Below are 20,057 nucleotides of genomic sequence, written 5' to 3' on the forward strand. Positions count from 1 at the left end.
TGGGGCGGGGTCCGGACTGCGCCTGCGCGAGGCTTCGGGGGCGGGCCCTGGTGGGCGGGGCTCGGGGGCCCGGAAGAGCTGGCGCTGGAGTTAGGAGCGTAGGGGCCGCCGCGGCTCCTCTGGCTGCCCCGGCGGTGGGTGTCTGACGCCTGAGCGCAGACCACGCGGAGGTGAGAGCCCGGCCGTTGCCGCGCTCGGGCCTAGCGTGGTCAGGGACGAGGGCCCCGAGGGTGGCGCCGGCGGGGAGGCCAGCGCCGCGGGGCGGATGGGTGGTGCCGCCGTCTCCGCAGGGACCCGCCTTCCACGGGCCCCGGGTCCGGGGGACAGCGCCAGGCGGACGGCGGGAGCCGCGCAGCGGGCCTGGGCCTGCGGGTAGAGGCAGGGTCCTGGGACTGCGGCCCCGGTGACGACGGGTGTGGCGTCTGGCCAGTCCTGTCGGAAGGCGATGGGGTGCGAACACCCGCGGGGCTGTTCCCCGCGCCCGGCGGTGATCTGAGCTCAGGGCGACGAAGAGCGGCCGCCTTTTTTTGTGCGGGATCTTGTCGGTTTCTCCGCTCGCTGGGGTTTTCCCCGCAGCGCGGGGCCGGGGCTGTGTCTATCTGTTGTGCAGCGCACCAGCACGTGGCAGGCGGTCACGACGGCGACGAATACCTGGGGAGCTGGGTGGAGTCTGCGAGGAGCTTTGGCGGCAGCTCTACCGAGGCTCCAGATTTGGCCTTAATCATGTGAGAGTTGGATCACAAAGAAAGCTGATGCGCGGAAGAACTGTGGAGAAGACTTGAGTGTCCCTTGGACTACAAGGAGATCCAACCAGTCAATCCTAAAGGAAATCAGCACTGAATATTAATTGGAAGGACTGATGTTGAAGCTGGAACTCCAATACTTTGGCGATGTGAAGAACTGACCTATTGGAAAAGACCCTGATGCTGGGAAAGATTGAAGGCGAGAGGAGAAGGTGACGACTGAGGATGAGATGGTTGGATGGCATCACTGACTCAATGGACATGAGTTTGAGTAAGCTCCGGGAAGTTGGTGATGGACAGGGAGACCTGGTGTATTGCAGTCCATGGGGTCATAGAGTCAGACACGACTAAGTGATTGAACCAAACTGATTATTAGCCTTGTGGCCTTGGGCAAGCTGCTTAATAAACTTAGAGCTTTGGCTGCCTCATTTGAAAGGGGCTATAATATTGCAACCTTGCTGGTAAGTAGAGAGGGTCAGAGGTACTGTATATACAGCATAAGGACATATATATATGGCATTTTTTGTCGCTCGGTAGTGTCTGACTCTGCTGTGACTCCATGGACTTTGGGCTTCCCAGGTGGTGTTGGTGATAAAGAACCTGCCTGCCAATGCATGAGATGTAAGAGACAGCAGTTAGATCCCTGGGGCGGGAAGATCCCCAGGATGAGGAAGATCTTCCCCAGGAAGATCCCCATGGATGGAGGCACCAGGCGGGCTACAGTCCTTGGGATCACAAAGAGCTGGACACGACTGAGCTACTGAGCATGGACTGTTAGCCCTCCAGGCTCCTCTGTCCATGGGATTTCCCAGGTAAGAATACTGGAGTGGGTTGCCATTGCTTTCTCCAGGGGATCTTCCCCACCCAGGGATCGATCCCCGGGCTCCTGCATTGGCAGGAGGATTCTTTACTGTTGAGCCACCAGGGTAACACACATACATACACATACATATACATGTAGATACCTCTATGTACGTATGTATATGGCAGTGAGCACTGGGCAGCAAATGGTAGGTATTCAATATGTGGAAGTTGTCATCTGGGTATTATCTCATAAGAAAGTTCTCTAGTTGGCTAGCGTGGCCTCTGTCAGGCTGTGCCAGGCATCGGGTATACAGAGATGACCTAGCCCTGGTCTTTGATGCACTCACAGTTCTGAGATAGTTACAAGTGGTCAGTAGCCGACTCATGCTAAGATCAAGATGTGGAGGACCATCCCTTAGCCCAACTTGGAGGCTTTCTAGAAGAAGTTTGAACTGAGTCTTGACAGTGACCGAAGTTAGCAAATCAAGTAGAAGGTGGAAGAGTATTGTAGGCAGAGGGAACAGCAGGAGCAAAGTGTGGAAACAGGGAGCATAATGCATGCTGAGAACCTCAAGCAGCTGTGCATTCTTTACATATTAGGTGAGTGTGAAGTTGATTGTGGAAGATGAGACTGGAGAGGTCGATGTGAGCCAGGTCAGGCAGGACCAACTGTGCTTGTCCTGGCAAAGAGCCTTGACTTCAGGCTTTAACTTTATGGAGCCAGTGAAAGATTTTAAGTTGGTTACATGGCATCTGACTTGAGTTTTAAATAAATCATTTTAGCTGGAGCTTGGTGATAGATTTGAAATGGCAAGAAGTCCAGCTAGGACTGATACCAACCAGTGGTCTTAGCCTTCCCTAATCAATAGAAATTGATAAGAGTCCAGTCAAGAAATTCAAGCAAAGCTTGGCCAGAGGGTAGGGGTGTGTTTAGGGGCCAGGCAGGAGGGGTGGCTTTAGGTGGTTTTCCCACCCCTTTGGTGGTGGTCAACTTGCCAACTTCCGTTGGAATCATCAAAAAAGCAAGAGAGTTCCAGAAAAACATCTGCTTTATTAACTACTACAAAGCCTTTGACTGTGGATCACAACAAACTGTGGAAAATTCTTAAAGAGATGGGAATACCAGACTGCCTTATCTGCTTCCTGATAAATCTGTATGCAGGTCAAGAAGCAACAGTTAGAACCAGACATGGAACAACAGACTGGTTCCAATCGGGAAAGGAGTACCTCAAGGTACTCCTTGCTTATTGTCACCTTGCTTATTTAACTTCTATGCAGAGTGCATCATGTGAGATGCCGGGCTAGATGAAGCACAAGCTGGAATCAAGATTGCAAGGAGAAATTTCAGTAACTTCAGATATGCAGATGACACCATCCTTATGGCAGAAAGTGAAGAGGAACTTAAATGCCTCTTGATGAAAATGAAAGAGGAGAGTGAAAAAGCTGGCTTAAAACTCAGCATTCAAAAAACAAAGATCATGGCATCCAGCCCCATCACTTCATGGCCAGTAGATGGGGAAACAATGGAAACAGTGAGACTTTCTTTGCTTGGGCTCCAGAATCACTGCAGACAGTGACTGCAGCCATGAAATTAAAAGACACTTGCTCCTTGGAAGGACTGATTTTGAAGTTGAAACTCTAATACTTTGGCCACCTGATGCGAAGAACTGACTTACTTGAAAAGACCCTGATGCTGGGAAAGATTTCAGGCAGGAGGAGAAAGGGACACAGAGAATGAGATGGTTGGATGGCATCACCAACTCGATGGACATGAGTTTGAGTAAGCTCTGGGAGTTGGAGATGGACAGGAAAGCCTGGTGTGCTGCAATTCATGGGGTCGCAAAGAGTTGGACATGTCTGATCAACTGAACTGAACTGAACTTGGTGGTGAGTGCAGGAGGCATGTGCAGTACCCTGTTTTTGGTCTTTAGAAGTGGTAGTTGGGTTTTTGGTCTTTTTGTGCCTGTCCAGAATTTGCCCCAACTGCACGTGTATTGTTATTGAGTTGCTAAGTTGTGTTCTACTCTTTGGGACCCCATGGACTGTAGCACGCTAGGCTTCCCGTCTTCCATTATCTCTCAGAGTTTGCTCAGATTCATGTCTGTTTAGTCAGTGATGCTATCTTACTGTCTTCATCCTCTGCTGCCCTCTTCTCCTTTTGCTTTCAATCTTTCCTAGTATCAGTCTTTTCCAATGAGTCAGCTCTTTTACCAAAGTATTGGTGCTTCAACATCAGTCTTTCCAGTGAATATTCAGGTTTGATTCCCTTTAGAATTGACTGGTTTGATTTCTTTGCTGTCCAGGAGATTCTCAAGAGTCTTCTCCAGCACCACAATTCAAAAGCATCAATTCTTCAGCACTCAGCGTTCTTTATGATCCAACTGTCACATCTGTACATGACTACTGGAAAAATCATAGCTTTGACTATATGGACCTTTGTCTACAAAGCCATGTCTCTGCTCTTTAATTTGCTGTCTAGGTTTGTCATAGCTTTTCCTCCAAGATATTTGTGCATGCACGCACATGGTTATTTTTAGTTCCGTATAGTTTCTTCATATTTTGTTGCTCAAGGAGGCATTTGTCCAGATGCAGGCATTGCAGCAAAGGGTCCCAGGACCCAACCTGTCTCAGGACAGGGTCCCTCTCCCTTGAAATGTCTCCTGGAGGCTGGTGAATTCCTTAAATTGCATTCCACACTTTGTGCATTTTTTTATAGGTTAAGGATCTATCACTTTCATCAGATAATGAAAAAGTATTTCTATGTAACCATAGTCTAGAACAATGCAGGCCCTGTTTGATTCATGAATGGTATAATCTACAGATGGTAGAATCACTGCATCTTGGGTTTAACTGGATGTGGGGCTGGAGAACAGTGAGGGGTTGGTGGTTTCCCACTTTATACTAGAAATAATGTAATTTACTGAAAGGGAGAGGAGAGGAGCAGGTGTGGAGGGGAAGATGGCTTCTGCTTTAGGCATTTCTGCCTTTGATGAGTCTGTGCAACATCCAAGTAGCAGTATCTTTGGCCTCATCTTTATGCATGAATAATTCAGAGATGAGAATGATTTGCTTAATTAAGAACATGCATCAAAATAGTGGCAGATATCAAAGGCTTTCATAAGGGCTTTTCCCCTACAGCTCCTAGACTAATGATGAAAAAAGAAAGTCTTAAGGAGTTGCCAAGGCCTTATAATGTAGTGACTTTCAAATCATTCTAGTATTCTAGGGGTTTGAATAGATGCTTTGGGAATCTATAACAATACTATCAAATTTTTAAAAAATCATTAAAATTTATATATATATATATATATATATAGATAGATAGATAGATAGATAGACTTGAAAGATTATGGTACTTTGTGCTGCTAGGGTTATCCAGTTTTGGGCATACCGTGGAATAAGGCTCTCTTGCCTTCTCTAACGGAAAAGTATCCCGCAATGGCAAAGCTCTCGTCGGCAACAGAGTTATCCAACAAGTCACCCACCAAAGCTTTCTCAGTAGTCTCTCTCTTTTTACTCTTACGCTCTGTAGCTAGTTCCCTACCCAGCAGCCAGTCATCTTTCTAAAACAGAAATTTGATCGTACCACCTGACTGCTCTTTGAAACCTTCCAGAGACTTCCTGTGAAAGCCAGAATAAAACCCCAGCTTCTGCTGTGGCCTGCGAGGTGCTCTGTGGCTCTGCCTCGCCTGTCCCTGTCCCTCCGCCTCCTGTTCCTAGTCGTCCTGGCGTCTCACTGGCCCTCGCGTCAGCTGGCGTCCCTCAGGACCTGTGCACTTGCTGTGTGCTCCACTCACGGTCCTGCTTCTCCGCATCATGTCTGCTCCTCCTTCTCTCAGGTCTTGGCTGTCATCTCCTCAGAACGTCTTTTTTTCTATCTCACAGAGTCACCCCTTCCTTTGATCACTATCTCCTTAACTTGCTTTAGTTCCCCTTAGAGCAATTATTATTTCCAAATAACATGTTTGATACTTGGTTTTCATGTTGGTCTGGCTGCTCCCTGTAAAAATGAGCCCCCTGGACTTCCCCGGTGGTCCAGGGGTTAGGGCCCCATGCTTCCAGTGCAGGGGGCGTGGGTTTGATTCCTGGTGGGGGAACTAAGGTCCCACACCGAAAAAAATAAAAGTAATTAAAAATAAATAAAAAATAAGCTCCCTGAGGTCAGAGACTTTATCTGTCTTATTCATTGGTGTAGTCCAAGCACCTGATAGGGGCTTGCTGGCCACTGAGGAAAGAAAGAATGAATGAATGAGTTGGGTGTTCTTGCTACTCCACAAATGAAGCAAAAATAATAGAAATAAATTGGATGATGGGGCTGATCAAAATGCTTGGGCTCAGGAGTCAAGTCAAAGGTCAGATGCTTGTGAATGGACTTGGTGGGGGGGTTGGGGAGGGGAGTATCTCCAGTTTCACTGGGAGAAACTGTTCATTGGAGAGGGACATTCACTGATTTACTCATTCTTTTCCTTCATCAGGTATCTTGTTTTTCTGTCAAGACCTGACCATGTCAGAGTGAAAGGAAGCTATCTTTGCAGACCGCTCTCTGGAACCTTTGAAGACGGTAGAATAGCATTCGATTCTGCAGTAAGCAGACCCTCTTTCCCTCTGTAGAATCAGTCTTTAGTAAACAATTGTTAGTTTCTCGAATTCATACATTCTCCTGAAAGATGGGTCACAGTTCCCTCATCTGTGAAACGTGGATTCTAACCTCCCTTCTGTAAACCCCTGTGGGGGTTGGGGGCAGAGCCCAGCGGGATACAGGACGCAGACAGACCCGCACAGACAGACCCGCACAGAACACTTGGAGCAGACTCCGGGTGTCTCCAGATGCTGTGAGGATTAAGTAAGACAGTGTGAAAGCACTTGAACTATGAAACATTTCTCTGGCCAGTTCATCATTGTTCAAGTATAATATGCTTGCTCCTATGAAGTGGGTAAGGAGAAATAGTTCATTAAAGATCTACATAAGGCTGACTCTGGAATATTTAAGGTCACCTTCCTGGCCTTACTGGAATGAGGCGAGAGGTAGCACCTGACATTATTGTCATGTCTGCCTTTCCCTAAACATAGTTTGCGACTTTAAGAAAAATGCACCAAACCCCAGAGGCATCAGTGCTTTCAGTTCTTGGCCCTGCTGTTTACAGAACAGCAAGTGGAGACGGTAACTGATCTCAGAATCTTGGTTGATAAACTAATATGTCACATATTTTACTAATGTCTGGGCTTGATTAAAGAGAAGGCAGGCACTTGACTATTTTGAGACTATTTGACAGGTGTCTGGTACCTCAGATTGGTGCTTTTCATACTTCTAGAGACGACAAAAGGGTTCCTACCTTTCAGGTTCACTGGGTTAAAACTTGGTTATTCAAGAAAAGTATAAGAATGAAATAGTATCCAAATTTTGTGGGTTGGCAGGGAATATTTATTTTTTAAGGAAAAGAAGTATACCAGGGAACTGGGAGGAATTGATGATTATTATTTAATTTTATTCCTACTATGTTGTAAAGGGATTTAAAGTTGCTTCTCTCCATATATCTAAACAAAGCTTGCTTTTCCAGAGGAGCGCCTGCAGATCAAGCTATGGTGGAAGATGTTTCGGAAAGGCAAAAAGCGCCACAGCAGTAGCAGTTCCCAGAGCAGTGAAATCAGTACCAAGAGCAAGGTAGGTGGTAGAGCGGAGACTTCGGTCATAACAGTGAGAACTGTTTCTTCTGAGCGATGCTGCATGAAAGGTACTAAGTGTGGCAGACCTGCTGATATTCTTCAAACTGGAGGTTTTTACATTCTTTTTTTTGCACAAGATACATCCTGCATTTGATTTAATTTTATTTTGCTTTGGTAGATTTTTTTGAAGTCCTTAAATCCACTAATGTAGATGAATTGGGACCTGTGAGAGGTCTCATTGAAACACTGGTCAAGGAAATTGACAGGCGGTCAAGGAACTGGATGTCTTGGATTCTAGGGCTTGACTTGTGTGTGTGTCATTATAATTCTGTGTCCACCACAGGGAGTGAGTTGGAGAGTGAGGCAAATGTGCTGATTTGAGTGTTCAGGGCCCTCAGAGTCCCGAGTCCTGGCCCACTGGACTAGGACTAGAAAACTGAAACTGAAGTCGCTCAGTTGTATCCGACTCTTTGCAGCCCCATGGACTGTAGCCTGTCAGGCTTCTCCATCCAGGGAATTCTCCAGGCAAGAATACTGGAGTGGGTTGCCATTTCCTTCTCCAGGGGATCTTTCCGACACAGGGATCGAACCCGGGTCTCCTGCATTGCAGGTAGATCCTTTACCGTCTGAGCCACCAGGGAAGCCCCCAGGACTAGAAAGCCTTTTTAAAATCATTCTTCACCTTTGTGAGCTCCCAATTGTGAAAGGTGTCTGTGCCCAGAACCTGGACTGGGCGAGGCAGGTGGCAGGAGAGGAGCCCAAGGCCTAGAACCTCCAGGGGGTGCCTCCTGCCAGCCTGGGGGCAGCGCCCTGGGTGAGGATAGCCACACTCAGGGAAGAACACGACACCACTGACACCACTGCCCTGCAGGAATTTCCGTCAGGCGGGAGGGCTGAGCTCTCAGCGTGTAGCCGAAACCATGGAAACCTGACATTTTTGGAGACCTGTGCGGTCTGGGAATGGGACGACTATGATTTTCTTTAAGGCATCTAAATTCCTGAGGCTCATAGAGAATCACCTGGCTGTTACCTCAGCATGAGGCCCGTAGGCTTGAACTGGGCCCAGTTTCCTGTTTTCTAGTTCAGACAATGGAGAAGGGGAGATGCACGGACCTGCTGCTGGCCGAGTCGGACCAGAGCTCGTGTGCTGATTCAAGGTCCTGCCACCCTGGCAGGGTTGGGGGTGCTGGGGGGATGCAGAAAGACCCGTGCTCCTGAGTGAGGTCTTACCCCCAAGTGACGGGGAGTCTCGTGTGGCTTCTATGCAGGCTTGTGACAGTTAGACGTGTGCTCTAGGATGAAGTAAGCTTCTGCTCTTGCATTCAGAACCAGGGGAAATAGGCCAGTTTCTCCCTTCCCTTCCTCCTTGCTCAGGGGGTCGCTAGGTTCTGGCCTTCTCCTGCGTATGGGGGTAACTGGAAGCACAAAAGCTCGCTCTGTTACTCCCTTCCCAGAAGGCAGCCTGACTCTGTAACAGCATCTTAATTCCAGGTCCCCTTCCTTCACTCTTTGAATATTCAGGTTTTTTCCAGGTTGTCAGAACCACACAAACGTGATGATGTCCCTCTCTGTGCATACAGCTCTGCTCTTGTTTGAAAATGAAAGTCACTCAGTCGTGTCCAACTCTACGACCCCATGGACTATACAGTCCATGGAATTCTCCAGGCCAGAATACTGGAGGGGGTAGCCTTTCCCTTCTCCAGGGGATCTTCCCAACCCAGGGATCGAACCCAGGTCTCCCGCATTGTGGGAGGATTCTTTACTATCTGAGCCACCAGGGAAGCCCAACGTGATGATGACCCTGTCTATGCATATAGCTCTGCTCTTGTTTGAGATTCCCAGAAATGCAATTATTAAGAAAGGGAAGAAATAAAATTGAAGACTTGATACATTTTTACATTCATCTTGATTCACTTCTTAAACATGAAAATTTGACTGTATTTTTAAAATGTAATTTTGATTTGAAGCATAAAAAAGTGATTTTTTTTTTTTTTTTGGCCAAGCCGTGCAGCTTGTGGGATCTTAGTTCCCCAACCAGGGATCAACTCTTGGCCCCGGCAGTAAAAGTGCTGAGTCCTAACCCCTGGACAACCAGGGAATTCCCAAAAAGTGATTTTTTTTTTAATCAAAGGTTTTTACTTATTTCTAAAAAATTAAGCACACTGAGAGTATGATTCTATAGAACAAACTACACTGACACGTATGATTCTCTGAATTTTGCTGAACAGTTTCATTGGTTTTTCTTTGTAATTCACATCACAGTTATTCTCTGGTCTGCCGCTCCACCTGTGTTTACCTGCTGGGGCCAGGTAGTAGTTGGAGGCATTGCGATACCGGGGTGAGGGTCAGGAGACGTGGGGTTGAGATCTGGGGTGACTAGACGTAACCTTGGGTAAATCACTTCACCGTTCTGCATCTCTCTACTCATTTACTAAACAGGAGAACACTCCCTGCCTGCATTCTGCACAGAGTTCTTCTTGGGTTCTGTGGAAATAATGTGAAAGTGAAGTATAGATTTTCACATGCGATGTGAAATTTCAAGTCTCAATATGATGTATATATCAACTATCTTATAAGGCTATAGAGGTAATGGCTTTAATTTAAACTGAAAGTGTTGATCCCAGACTTATTGTGTTATGGGAAGAGCAGTTGGGATTATGGGTTGTTTTTTTTTTTGAAGTCTGCTATGGAATTTGTCTTCAAAAGACTCTGTCGCAGTCGATCTGCATGAATAACTGACCTGATTTTATATGTGTTAATTCAGTGATAGTAAATAAGTCATTTGAATGTTTGGTAAAAAACTTGAAAGAAGATAGTGCTTCTGATTATGTTTAAAATGTGTGTGTGTGTGTGTTTGATTGTTATTTCTCAGTCTGTAGACTCCAGCCTTGGGGGGCTCTCACGGTCCAGCACGGTGGCAAGCCTCGACACCGACTCCACCAAGAGCTCAGGTATGGACGGAGGTGGGGTCGTTCATCATCTCGGGCTTTTAACTGAGGTTCACATGGTTTTACCAGAGTGGACGAGGAGTTCTTGAGTATTTGGGGTTTTCTTTCTCCGCTCTGTCATTTTTGATAAGAGTTCAGAAATGGCCCAGGATCTGGTGGAAGGAGGGTTGGGGTGAGGAATGGGTAGTGAAAGCCATGGGAGCAAACTGCTCGTAATGGTTGTGGAGCGAAATTATGTGTGGCTACTTGGTAGTGACAGTTTAGAAGTATTAGAATAGCTTTGTTAAGAAGTGGGCTGGTGGAGGGTGAGTTATTTTGGAGTTACATTGTTTGCGGGGGATAGAACAATGTCCTGCTGATTAAAAAGACTAAGGAGCCTTGTTCCCAGAGATGTACCAGCTCGTTAACATCAGGAGCACACGGTTATAAGCAGGGGTCTGTCACTGGCCCTTGGAAACATTTATGCAGCCTCCTGAAAGACAGCTCTCTAGAAATCAAAAGGTGGCTTCTGACCCACCTGTTAGCTGGTGTCTAATTGGAAACCTACTACATTCATTTTGTTACACAAAATCCTTCTTCTTTGGGGATCACAGACAACTCAGTCCATGCAAGGTGGTGAGAGCAGGAGAGGTGTAAAAGGGGATATAGTAGCATAAGGTCTATTGTCTTTATCCAGGTGCTTTGAAATATTAAAAATGTGGGCATCTTTGTGTTACATAAACATGATCTAAGAATGACCAGGTATTCCCTTACTATGTCAGATGTTGTAAATCCTTTGTGGTACCTTGTACTGGCTGGACTTTATGGCACATGGAGTTCTTCACCTCTTACCATCTGGTCCTGTCTGGCATTACTTCATCTACACTGGGGGAAAGAAAGCCTGGTCTTTTCTGGCTGAATGGGAAAGGTAGATCAGGTTTCCTGAATCAGGAAAGAAAGTTAAAGTTCCGGGAAAGTGGGAGAAGAAACCAAAAAAATAATCAAATGTCATATGCATTATAGAGGTGCTCAATCATTGTCAAGTTGACATTTTAGTTTTTCTTTTTGATGAAGTGAAGGCTATTAATACTTAATTTATTCCTACTGAGATTTTATACATTTAGTACATTGTGAGTCACTGAGGGAAAGGTTAGTGAAAATTCAAGTTCTTTCCCATTACATCAAAAAGTTTGCATTTAAAAATTCTTAATTTTTATTAAAGTTTTAGTTCTAATGATACAGTCGATTTCTTGTGTGGGGAGGGGTTAAAGATACCCTGTAACGCAGCTGTTTCTTTTGAAGTCTTACTCTTAAACGATTTTTCCTTCACCTTTAGGACAAAGCAACAACAATTCAGACACCTGTGCAGAATTTCGAATAAAGTATGTTGGTGCCATTGAGAAACTGAAACTCTCAGAGGGGAAAAGTCTTGAGGGGCCACTGGACCTGATAAATTATATAGATGTTGCTCAGGTAAAAAAAAAAAAAAAAAAGAATTTTTTTTTCTCAGATTTTGGGGTGAATTCGTGGCTTTGGAGACAGATGCCACTCTTCCAGTCTCTTCACTGCTTCTCCTGAAGCCACGCTTTTATCACTGTTAAGATGTCACTGAGCGCGGTGGTCAGAGGAGGGACCTGGGGACCGAGTCATGGAGGAACACAGGGACTTAGTTCCTCCCTTCAAACAGTGGATTTTTACTCTTTCTGGGGCCGACTGAGGACGTCTCTTTGTTTAAACGGGGAGCTGAGCGCAGTGAGCGAGTGCACACCACAGGCTTAGCTTTAGAGCACTCTGGCAACTCTTAACTGTGTCTCCATGGAACTGTTTTCAGTTATTTGAATGAGCAATCTCATTCATGGTGTTGAACTCCCATCTCTCTCTATTCATACCCTGTCTCCAGCAAGGATTGAGGTGAGGTGGGTTTTGAAAATATATCCAGGCCGAGAAAATAAAAGAATAAATTCATCACGAAAGAAAATTCAGAGTGAAAATGAAGACAAAAGTGTCAGGTTTGTGCATCAAGTATTGTGAGGTCGGTACTCTTAGCAGTGAAGGGAGTGGATGAGCTGGAAGCCTGACTCTGGCCACAGTCAGTTGCTCCCCGAGTCTCTAGAAGATGGAACTGCCATCTTTGTGTTCATGAACAAAGGGATGTTACTGCAATGGGAAGGTTCCCTTACCAAATTTGTAGCATGTCAGTCACTCTTAAGATCATGTGGTCTCTTAACGCACAGAGGTGAGCTCGGTTCATATGCCGTTCGTGTCCTCCTGAAGGAAGTCTCCTCTGTCTGAGGGGAAATCAGCCAGTCTCATCTGCCGTTGACCAGGCAACTAACACGATTATCCCAGCATTTTACTTTGGAATCTATAAAGTCATTCCAGCATTGTGCAAGCAACAACTAATAGTCTCCTGAAAGTTTGCTAATAGCGCTCCCCCCGCCCCCCACAAAGTACACGAGGATTATTTTCACACTGACGGACTGCTCAGTCTCTCACAGCACTGTAGAACTGGGCTTGTCAGAACTTCACGACTGACAGTAGCATTGCTGTGGGTTCTTGGAGTTGCTTTACCCTGTGTGAGAGGTGATAGGCATGAGGGTGTGCTTGCGTCTGAGGACTCGAACTAAGGTCGGTGGACACAGCTCATGACTGTAATTTCTTCAGTGCAGGCAAACGGTTCCACAAAAATGTCGACCGTGTGGAACATCTACTGATGGCTGACAGTATCGTATTTGTTGTAGAGAAGGCAAGTCAGGCACACTAAGCAGATAAAATGTGATATTCTGCTAGGAAAACCATCAGGCATTATCTGCTGTCTTCCTTGTTTCTGAAGAGCTCAAAGTACTAATGGATGTTTTCAAGAGCTGAAAAACCATTTGTCAAGCTGTATTTATTCGCCCAAAGCCCTGGGACACTGGGATAACCAGACATATCATCACCTGCGTAGGATATAAACTGTTTGAGAGTGGTTCCTGCAGCATGTTTCCTATTATTTAATGTGCTGACGTTACGGTAAACTTTGAAAAAGGAGCCTTATGTTTTTCTAGTGTAAATATATAAGCCCCACTGGTATCTGTGAGGAGTGTCAATTTACAAACAAGAACCATGGAGCACATGGATCTCAGTTCTGGTCAAATTTGTGGACATCTTACTTAAAAAAAAAAAAGGTGAGGGGGTATTTCTTCTGCCTCTTTGGAGAGAAGAGGGCGGGGCTGTTGTGTGCCCCACATTCTTTAAAGGGTTTGGGTTTGCGATGGCCAGATGCTAAAATTGACTAATCAGAATCAAGAAGGAAACATGATTTTTTAAAATGTAATTTATTTTTACTTTAAAGCAAGATGGAAAGTTGCCCTTCGTTCCTCTGGAGGAAGAATTTATTATGGGAGTTTCCAAGTACGGTATAAAAGTATCTACATCAGATCAGTATGTAAGTAATTTAATTAAAGGGGAAAATGGGTTTTACGTGTTGGGGAGTTCAGACCAGGAATCACAGCACAGGGCCCAAGCCCACCCCCACCCCCTGTCCCACCCCACACCCACGGCTGGTCCATCATGCGTTTTCAGCTTAGGACCCCACGCCAATTCAGAGCAGCTGTCAGCTGGGTGTAGAAAACAGGGCCGTGGATTTAGATTGTCTCAGTTTTCTTAGAACTTACGTAGGGAGGCATGATTCTAAAGGCAAATTGGCCCCTAACCAAGCTCACCGGAATGTCCCTTTTGGTGAAAAACCTGTAAAAACTGTGTTCAGCCAGATAGACCCATGGATGGATACATTCTGTTTAAAGCCTCACGGTAAATTCTGCAGTGGAAAATGTGGACATGTGAAGAAATAGCACGGTTCTTCTTCCCCTGACCTCTGCAGGACGTTCTGCATCGGCACGCTCTGTATTTAATCATCCGGATGGTGTGTTATGATGATGGTCTCGGGTCAGGAAAGAGCTTACTGGCTCTGAAGACCACAGATGCAAACAACCAAGAATACAGCCTGTGGGTTTACCAGTGCAACAGCCTGGTAAGGTTTTCAGTCTCCTTGGTTACTAGTCTCATTCATCAGACCAAGTGGTGAAACCATATTATTTAGGTTTTTCAAAGGCAGGAGAGATGCTGTCTGCCACGTTGTCTGATACCTGGCATAAGGGAAATGCATGTATCAGACAGCAGGTCAGCCAGCGGACCAGCCTACTGCAGGCTGTGAGCTGTTAGCCCAGAACCAGCACTCCTGCCTCTTGAGGGAATGCAAAGCAGGTGAGCAGAAGGGGTGTGTCGTCCACCAGCAGCCCCACTTTCTTGAACCTCGTAGTCCTGACTCGTGCGGGTCCCTCCCAATGGCCGCGGGTCCTGTGTTACTGCGTGCAGTTACTAAAGGGCCCCAGGAAGTGGTGACCCAGGCAGGCCGTGTCCTGGATGTCCCCACGCTGGTGGTTTGTAGGTTTAGGACAGGTATTAGGAGGGTCTGATCTAGTTGGGGAACAGACTTACTATTTCTTTTACTGTATCTTCACTTATGTAGGAACAAGCACAAGCAATCTGCAAAGTTTTATCCACTGCTTTCGACTCTGTATTGACTTCTGAGAAACCTTGAATTCTGCAGTCAAGGAGGAAGTAAGCTTCATGTTCAGCTGTTTTCTCAATAGTTTGTTTCCAGTCTACAGTTTTGAACTGTTACAGAAATATGAGTGATCTTTTGCTCTGGATTTTCTGAAGAAAATGCAAGTGTATAAAATACCAGTCATTTGTTTTTCTAGTAAAATGTGTCTTATTTAACAGCCAATTAGCTCATTGAAGTTACCTACCTACTGGAACTAAAAGAGCAACATCTTTTGTTGCTTTTAGACACAAATAAGCCTAATGACTTTTATGTGTTACAGAAGCACCCTCGATGAGTAATGAGCATGGAGAACTTTCTGAGGAAGACCTAGGTCACCTGTCCTGCAGCACTGGCTGGCGATGCAGTCTCACCAGCTCAGAGCTCTAATCAGGCAGAGGTCTGGGCCAGGGACCCACGAATCATGTTGGTTTGAAACAGTGATGCTGTCAACTCAAGTCACAAAAAGGGAAACTTTAAAAGGTGTATTGTCAGGATAACCTGTTAGCAAACCACAATATAAATCACAGTAATTATCTTTGAAAACCCTCAAAGATTACTGATCATGTTAGAAGTCATACACTGTGAAGAATTTCATGTTCAGTAAACTAGTGTATTTTTTTTAAAAGACTTTTTATATACAGTGCTTTACTAAAGACTAAAGGGGGCTTCCCAGGTGGCGCTAGTGGTAAAGAACTTGCCTGCCAATTAAGGAGACGAAAGAGACATGGTAGTTCGATCCCTGGGTTGGGAAGATCCCCTTGAGGAGGGCATGGCAACCGACTCCAGTGTTCTTGCCTGGAAAATTCCATGGACAGAGGAGCCTGGTGCGCTACAGTCCATGGGTTTGCAAAGAGTCAGACACAACTGAAGCAACTCAAAAGATTAAAAACATGAAAAACTGAACACTCAAAAGATTAAAAACATGAAAAACACCATGTCCATTTAAAAGTATTTTATTTTTTTCCAGTCAGATGACTAGTTAACAAGAAGAGTAAACTTATTAAACATGCTCTAATTAGGACAATGAAAATAACTGATTTAGGTTATACAATATATACAGTTGCGCTGCAACTAGACGGAAATAATCGAGTGAATGAATTGAATATCATACATCTCAGATAGCATCCAGGCTGCAGTCGTGGTTCCCACCCTTCACAGATCACACGCTAACCATTAGTCCGTGGACAGATTTCTGAGTTGCCATCCCTAGAGGTCAGACCTGATGGAGGATGGCATGCCAAATGCCGGAATCCTGCAGCTGAGGTCACAAAACGTAAACTTTAAATATAAATAGATTATCTACAGTGTTTTCCTTTTTCTCAGTTGCTTTTTTTTTTTTTAATTTGCAAAGAGCAAATAACTAGGAAAGGACATCATTAGTAGGGAAGTTAATATAATTTCTCTTCTGGTAAGAGTAATATTAATTACTGCACAATAGCACCACCAAATTGTAGACTGGGAAAATATTTCCTAGGTATTTATGTGTGTACCAGTGACCCTGATGTATCAGTTTGGGACTGGTGTTCCACTGTTGATATGGATCAGCTTTAATTCCTTACATAGCTGGCACCAAGTAGGCAAAAGGCTGACTGAGCATAAGGTACAGATGTGGGAGGGCTGTGCTAAGATAGACACATGAAGTGCACTGTGCAAAACAGCTGATTACGTCCTTCAGTCTGTGAGAGAAGTAACTAGATGAAGGGTTCAAAAACAAGTGAACAATTCATGAAAACAGACATAGTGCTTAAAAACAAAAAGGAAATAAAGACTGTAATTACAGATCTAACACATTTTTACCCAGAACTTTGAAAGGCAAAAACACAATTGCCATACAACATCGTAAAACATTCCAGTTTGTTCTGTCTTCCTTTATAATATCAATGAAAAAAAAAATACAATGAAATAAAAAAAGCTCTACACTCAACAAGAGTCTTGCATAATAAAGACAGGCTGCTTCAATCAAATGTACCATCATGACATGCAGAAACCGCATCGTCGCCTTGCTTTCCAAGCCTATCCTTAAATTTACCGCTTTTGGTAAAAATCTAAGTTGGCATCACATGCCTATTTATTCTCAGAGAGCGCCAGATTTTTCAACATACCTACTCTGAATCTTACGCTCACCGTGACTAAGAAGAGGTATGATAGTCAAGTTCATTAAACCTAATGAGTTTTTATTTTATTGTATACAACCTAACCCCCACCCCCTGCCCCCAGTAGCTTAAGTTTAAGAATGATATGATGGGACTTCAACAGGAAATCCAGATGTCTGGGGTTATTTTATTACCTGGGACCTACAGATTTCTGATATGTTCGTGATTACAAACAAGTGGACAGATTAAATTGCAAGACAGTGTAACTACCATTCCTGTTGGTATATTCTATAAACACAAGACACTAAATCGAGGAAACGTTCTCTCGAGCTAGGAGGGAAGGCAGCGGCACACTCGGCAGGAAACAGCGAGGACTTGGTGACGGTACTCTGGCTGTAGCCAGGGGGCTCAAGAAAGCGAATCCCAGGACACCTAAAGCGCATAAACTAGCTTTAAGAACCGTGTCACCATCCGTCATCTTTAGTTTTCAACCGAATTCAGGAAATGCAGTTTTATACAATCTGGAGCTGACGTATGCCATAGCAAACCATCTTTAGTTGGCTTAGGTAGGCTTGTTCATAATAGTTTACACACTCATGCAGGACACAATGACAGCTGCAACCTCGCACACCAGGTGCTGGAACATACGACGCTTACGTGTAGGATCCCAAGTTGCTTTAAATAAATGTCAGGTGGATTCCAAAGGAAAACTTTCAAGGTATCTTTAAAAAAAAAAGTCTTTAAAGGTGAACTGAAGCATTTTATCTAGAAAGTGCAGGTTAGCTGCAGAATTGGAAAGCAAAAGTTTACTGGCTTTCTAAAAAGAATAACTGTGCTAAAGGTCACCGAGTAAAGAAATGGGCCAAGAAAAGCAGGACACATTTCTTCCCAACACTCAAAACTATTTTGAGGTTCAGCTAATGCTGTAGATTCAGGCTTGATTATGTAGTTAAAATCACTTTTCGGAAAAAAAAAAAAAAATTCAGTTCACCTCTTAGGAAATTGAGTTTTTCCTAATAAAAGTATAGCAATGTTTCATGAAAAACACAAAATATAAAAACAATTCATTGATATATATATATAAATTGGCTTTTGAGTTTATAAAGCAGAACAGTGGCATTAAAGAAAGTGGGTACATTACAAGTCATGAAACAGGTTATCTGGCAAGAATACTGGTACCAAAAATGAAACAGGACATGACTTTTAAAAGAAGTGTTTTTCTTCAGTAGCAATTCAGTCAGCAATAAAGTGCACAAAAGACACAGGAAATGCTCCCTTGCGACTGGGATCTCCGTCAATGTGGCCGATCTGAAATGAATACAAGGTTAGGTAGTTATAAAAATTCTAAATGCTGGAAACTCTGAAGGGCATTTTAGCATTTGGAGAGGGGAAAAAAAAAAGACTTTCTGGAAGAACTTCTGGGAAAGAATTACTTGGGTAAAACATCTGAACTGTTGTTTCTTCCACTCACATTTCAAACAGTCCCTGCCTACTACTTGGAACTCCTGTTCAAGGGCAGTCGGTGCCCTCAAAGATGCCCCCACCACAGTCCTGGCAGTCTTGGGGGGCACATAGGACAGGATCTGACCACCACCCCATCTGTGTTTTTGCTTTTTTAATAGACGAAGGGACTGAATGTCAGAAGTTTGTGAGCTTCAAAGTCACAGAAAGTGGCAAACATGAGGGAGCCCTATTTAAATGTAGGCAAGCATTTATGAGACTTCAGTAAATCATTCACTTTTGCTCTGGGAAAATTATGTAAGTTCTATATCAAGTCTGATCTCGATGTAAATTAAGTAGGTAAGTAAAAGTCTAAAAGAAAACCACCAAAATTTAAATGTGTGTGTGTTTTTTTTTTATGAGTGGAGGAGCCCTGGAAGTTACGGGCAGCATTTCCGTACTTGATACTTTAAAAAATATATCTTTTGGCCATGCCATGCGACTTGCAGGATGTTAGTTCCCTGACCAGGGATTGAACCAGGGGCCACGACAGTGAAAAACACCAAGTTCTACCCACTAGGCCACCAGGGAACACCATGCCGTATATTTCTATTTAAAGAAGGCTCAGAGGCTGGCTGTGACTTCAGGTTTCCCTGGTGGCTCAGCGGAAAAAGAACCCCCGCCTGCCAAAGCAGGAGATGGAAGAGACCCAGGTGTGACCCCTAGGTCGGGATGACCCCCTGGAGAAGGAAACGGCAACCCACTCCTGTATTCTTGCCTGGGAAATCCCATGGACAGAGGAGCCTGGCGGGCTTCAGTCCATGGGGTTGCAGAGAGTCAGACACGACTTAGCAACTAACTAAGCACACATCCACTGCTGGTCAGAATCTAAAGGTTAAAAAGCACTGATCTGTCGCTGCACTGCGGAGGAGGCAGCAGCCCGAGACTCCCAAGGCCACAGCCTCCTTGCAGACGCTCAGGTGCACTCTGGAAATTGCAGCCCACGTGGCTCGCCCACGAAGGGGAACCCCTCAGAAGTAGGGGGAAACGGAAAGGACAGCTGAAGCTGCTCAGGGCAGGGCAGCCTCACCTGGGGAAAGACCCCCTCAGGCCCAGACTCACCCACCACTCCTGGTCCTCCTCGCCATCCACGATGATCACATCCCCCTCAGAGAACGTCAACTCATCGGGGTTGTCGGCCACGCAGTTGTACAGGGCTTTGACCCGCTTGGGCTTCAGCTTGGTCTGCGTCAAGGAGAAGGGGGCTCAGAGCTCAGTGTGTGGGGAGACACACCTGCTCAGGGGAGAACCGGGCTGCCTTGCTTCCAACAGGTCCCTGGGGCCTGCAGGCCTGCATACCAACCCGGGGCAACTTGGGGAGGCTCAGTGCAGCTGGTGGCAGGGGGACTTCCCGGAGGAGGCCAGCCCAGGGAAGAGAGTGGCAGCCTGGTGCCTGGTGTGCAGACGGGTCGATCCTAGAGCCCGCTCCTGAGCTGTGAGCTCCGGGCTGTTTCTGGCTTAGATCTGAGCCCTTGGAGGATAACCCGCACACTCCTTGCCAGGGCAGAGAGGCAGAAAAGAAGGGGCTCATCCACTCACCGTCTGGGACTTCCTGGGCATGGGCGCTGGGGGCTGCATGACCACGGCATTGGACAGAGGACCCAGAGCTTCTGTTCCAGAGAGGTCCACTGCTTTAGGGCCAAAATGAAAACTTCACAATATGCCCCCTCAGCCATCACCACGAGACAGAAACAACGTAAAGGCCATTGTGTCAGGTTCACAAGGCAGGTTTCCTGAG

General features: G+C 45.5%; 2 protein-coding genes across 10 annotated transcripts in view; one reads left to right on the top strand and one right to left on the bottom strand.

The window, feature by feature from the left end:
- Positions 1–63: 63 nt before the first annotated feature.
- ITGB1BP1 (integrin subunit beta 1 binding protein 1) lies at positions 64–18,657 on the top strand. Of its 6 annotated transcripts, XM_005212966.5 has the most exons (9): positions 64–170; positions 6,023–6,131; positions 7,106–7,209; positions 10,084–10,162; positions 11,475–11,611; positions 13,473–13,565; positions 14,001–14,150; positions 14,649–14,740; positions 15,007–18,657. In XM_005212966.5, exons 3-8 carry the CDS (start codon positions 7,138–7,140, stop codon positions 14,718–14,720), a joined length of 603 nt encoding a protein of 200 aa, XP_005213023.1. In that variant the 5' UTR covers positions 64–170; positions 6,023–6,131; positions 7,106–7,137; the 3' UTR covers positions 14,721–14,740; positions 15,007–18,657. The 6 variants fall into 6 exon arrangements, with proteins under 6 accessions (XP_005213023.1, XP_005213024.1, XP_059747168.1 ...); XM_005212967.5 differs by lacking the exon at positions 15,007–18,657 and having other exon boundaries at positions 64–134; positions 14,649–14,909; NM_001034448.2 differs by lacking the exon at positions 15,007–18,657 and having other exon boundaries at positions 92–170; positions 14,649–14,978.
- The window catches only part of ASAP2 (ArfGAP with SH3 domain, ankyrin repeat and PH domain 2), a 158,156-nt gene continuing 153,762 nt past the window's right edge, over positions 15,664–20,057 (bottom strand). For all 4 annotated transcript variants that reach the window (XM_024999543.2, XM_024999541.2, XM_059891824.1 and 1 more), the window contains 3 exons: positions 19,859–19,950; positions 19,382–19,504; positions 15,664–18,127 (listed from right to left, as the gene is read on the bottom strand). In XM_024999543.2, coding sequence (XP_024855311.1) covers positions 18,053–18,127; positions 19,382–19,504; positions 19,859–19,950 — 290 coding nt within the window. In that variant the 3' untranslated portion in view covers positions 15,664–18,052. The remainder of the gene's footprint in view (positions 18,128–19,381; positions 19,505–19,858; positions 19,951–20,057) is intronic.

The sequence above is a fragment of the Bos taurus genome, chromosome 11, assembly GCF_002263795.3.
Source record: "Bos taurus isolate L1 Dominette 01449 registration number 42190680 breed Hereford chromosome 11, ARS-UCD2.0, whole genome shotgun sequence".
NCBI lineage: Eukaryota > Metazoa > Chordata > Mammalia > Artiodactyla > Bovidae > Bos > Bos taurus.

Bases quoted from the DNA above. Each gene is read 5' to 3' on its own strand.
- ITGB1BP1 (XM_005212966.5), top strand. From the start codon at position 7,138: ATGTTTCGGAAAGGCAAAAAGCGCCACAGCAGTAGCAGTTCCCAGAGC. The intron at 7,210-10,083 runs GTAGGTGGTAGA...GTTATTTCTCAG, and splicing joins AAATCAGTACCAAGAGCAAG to TCTGTAGACTCCAGCCTTGG. The intron at 14,151-14,648 runs GTAAGGTTTTCA...TCACTTATGTAG, and splicing joins TTTACCAGTGCAACAGCCTG to GAACAAGCACAAGCAATCTG.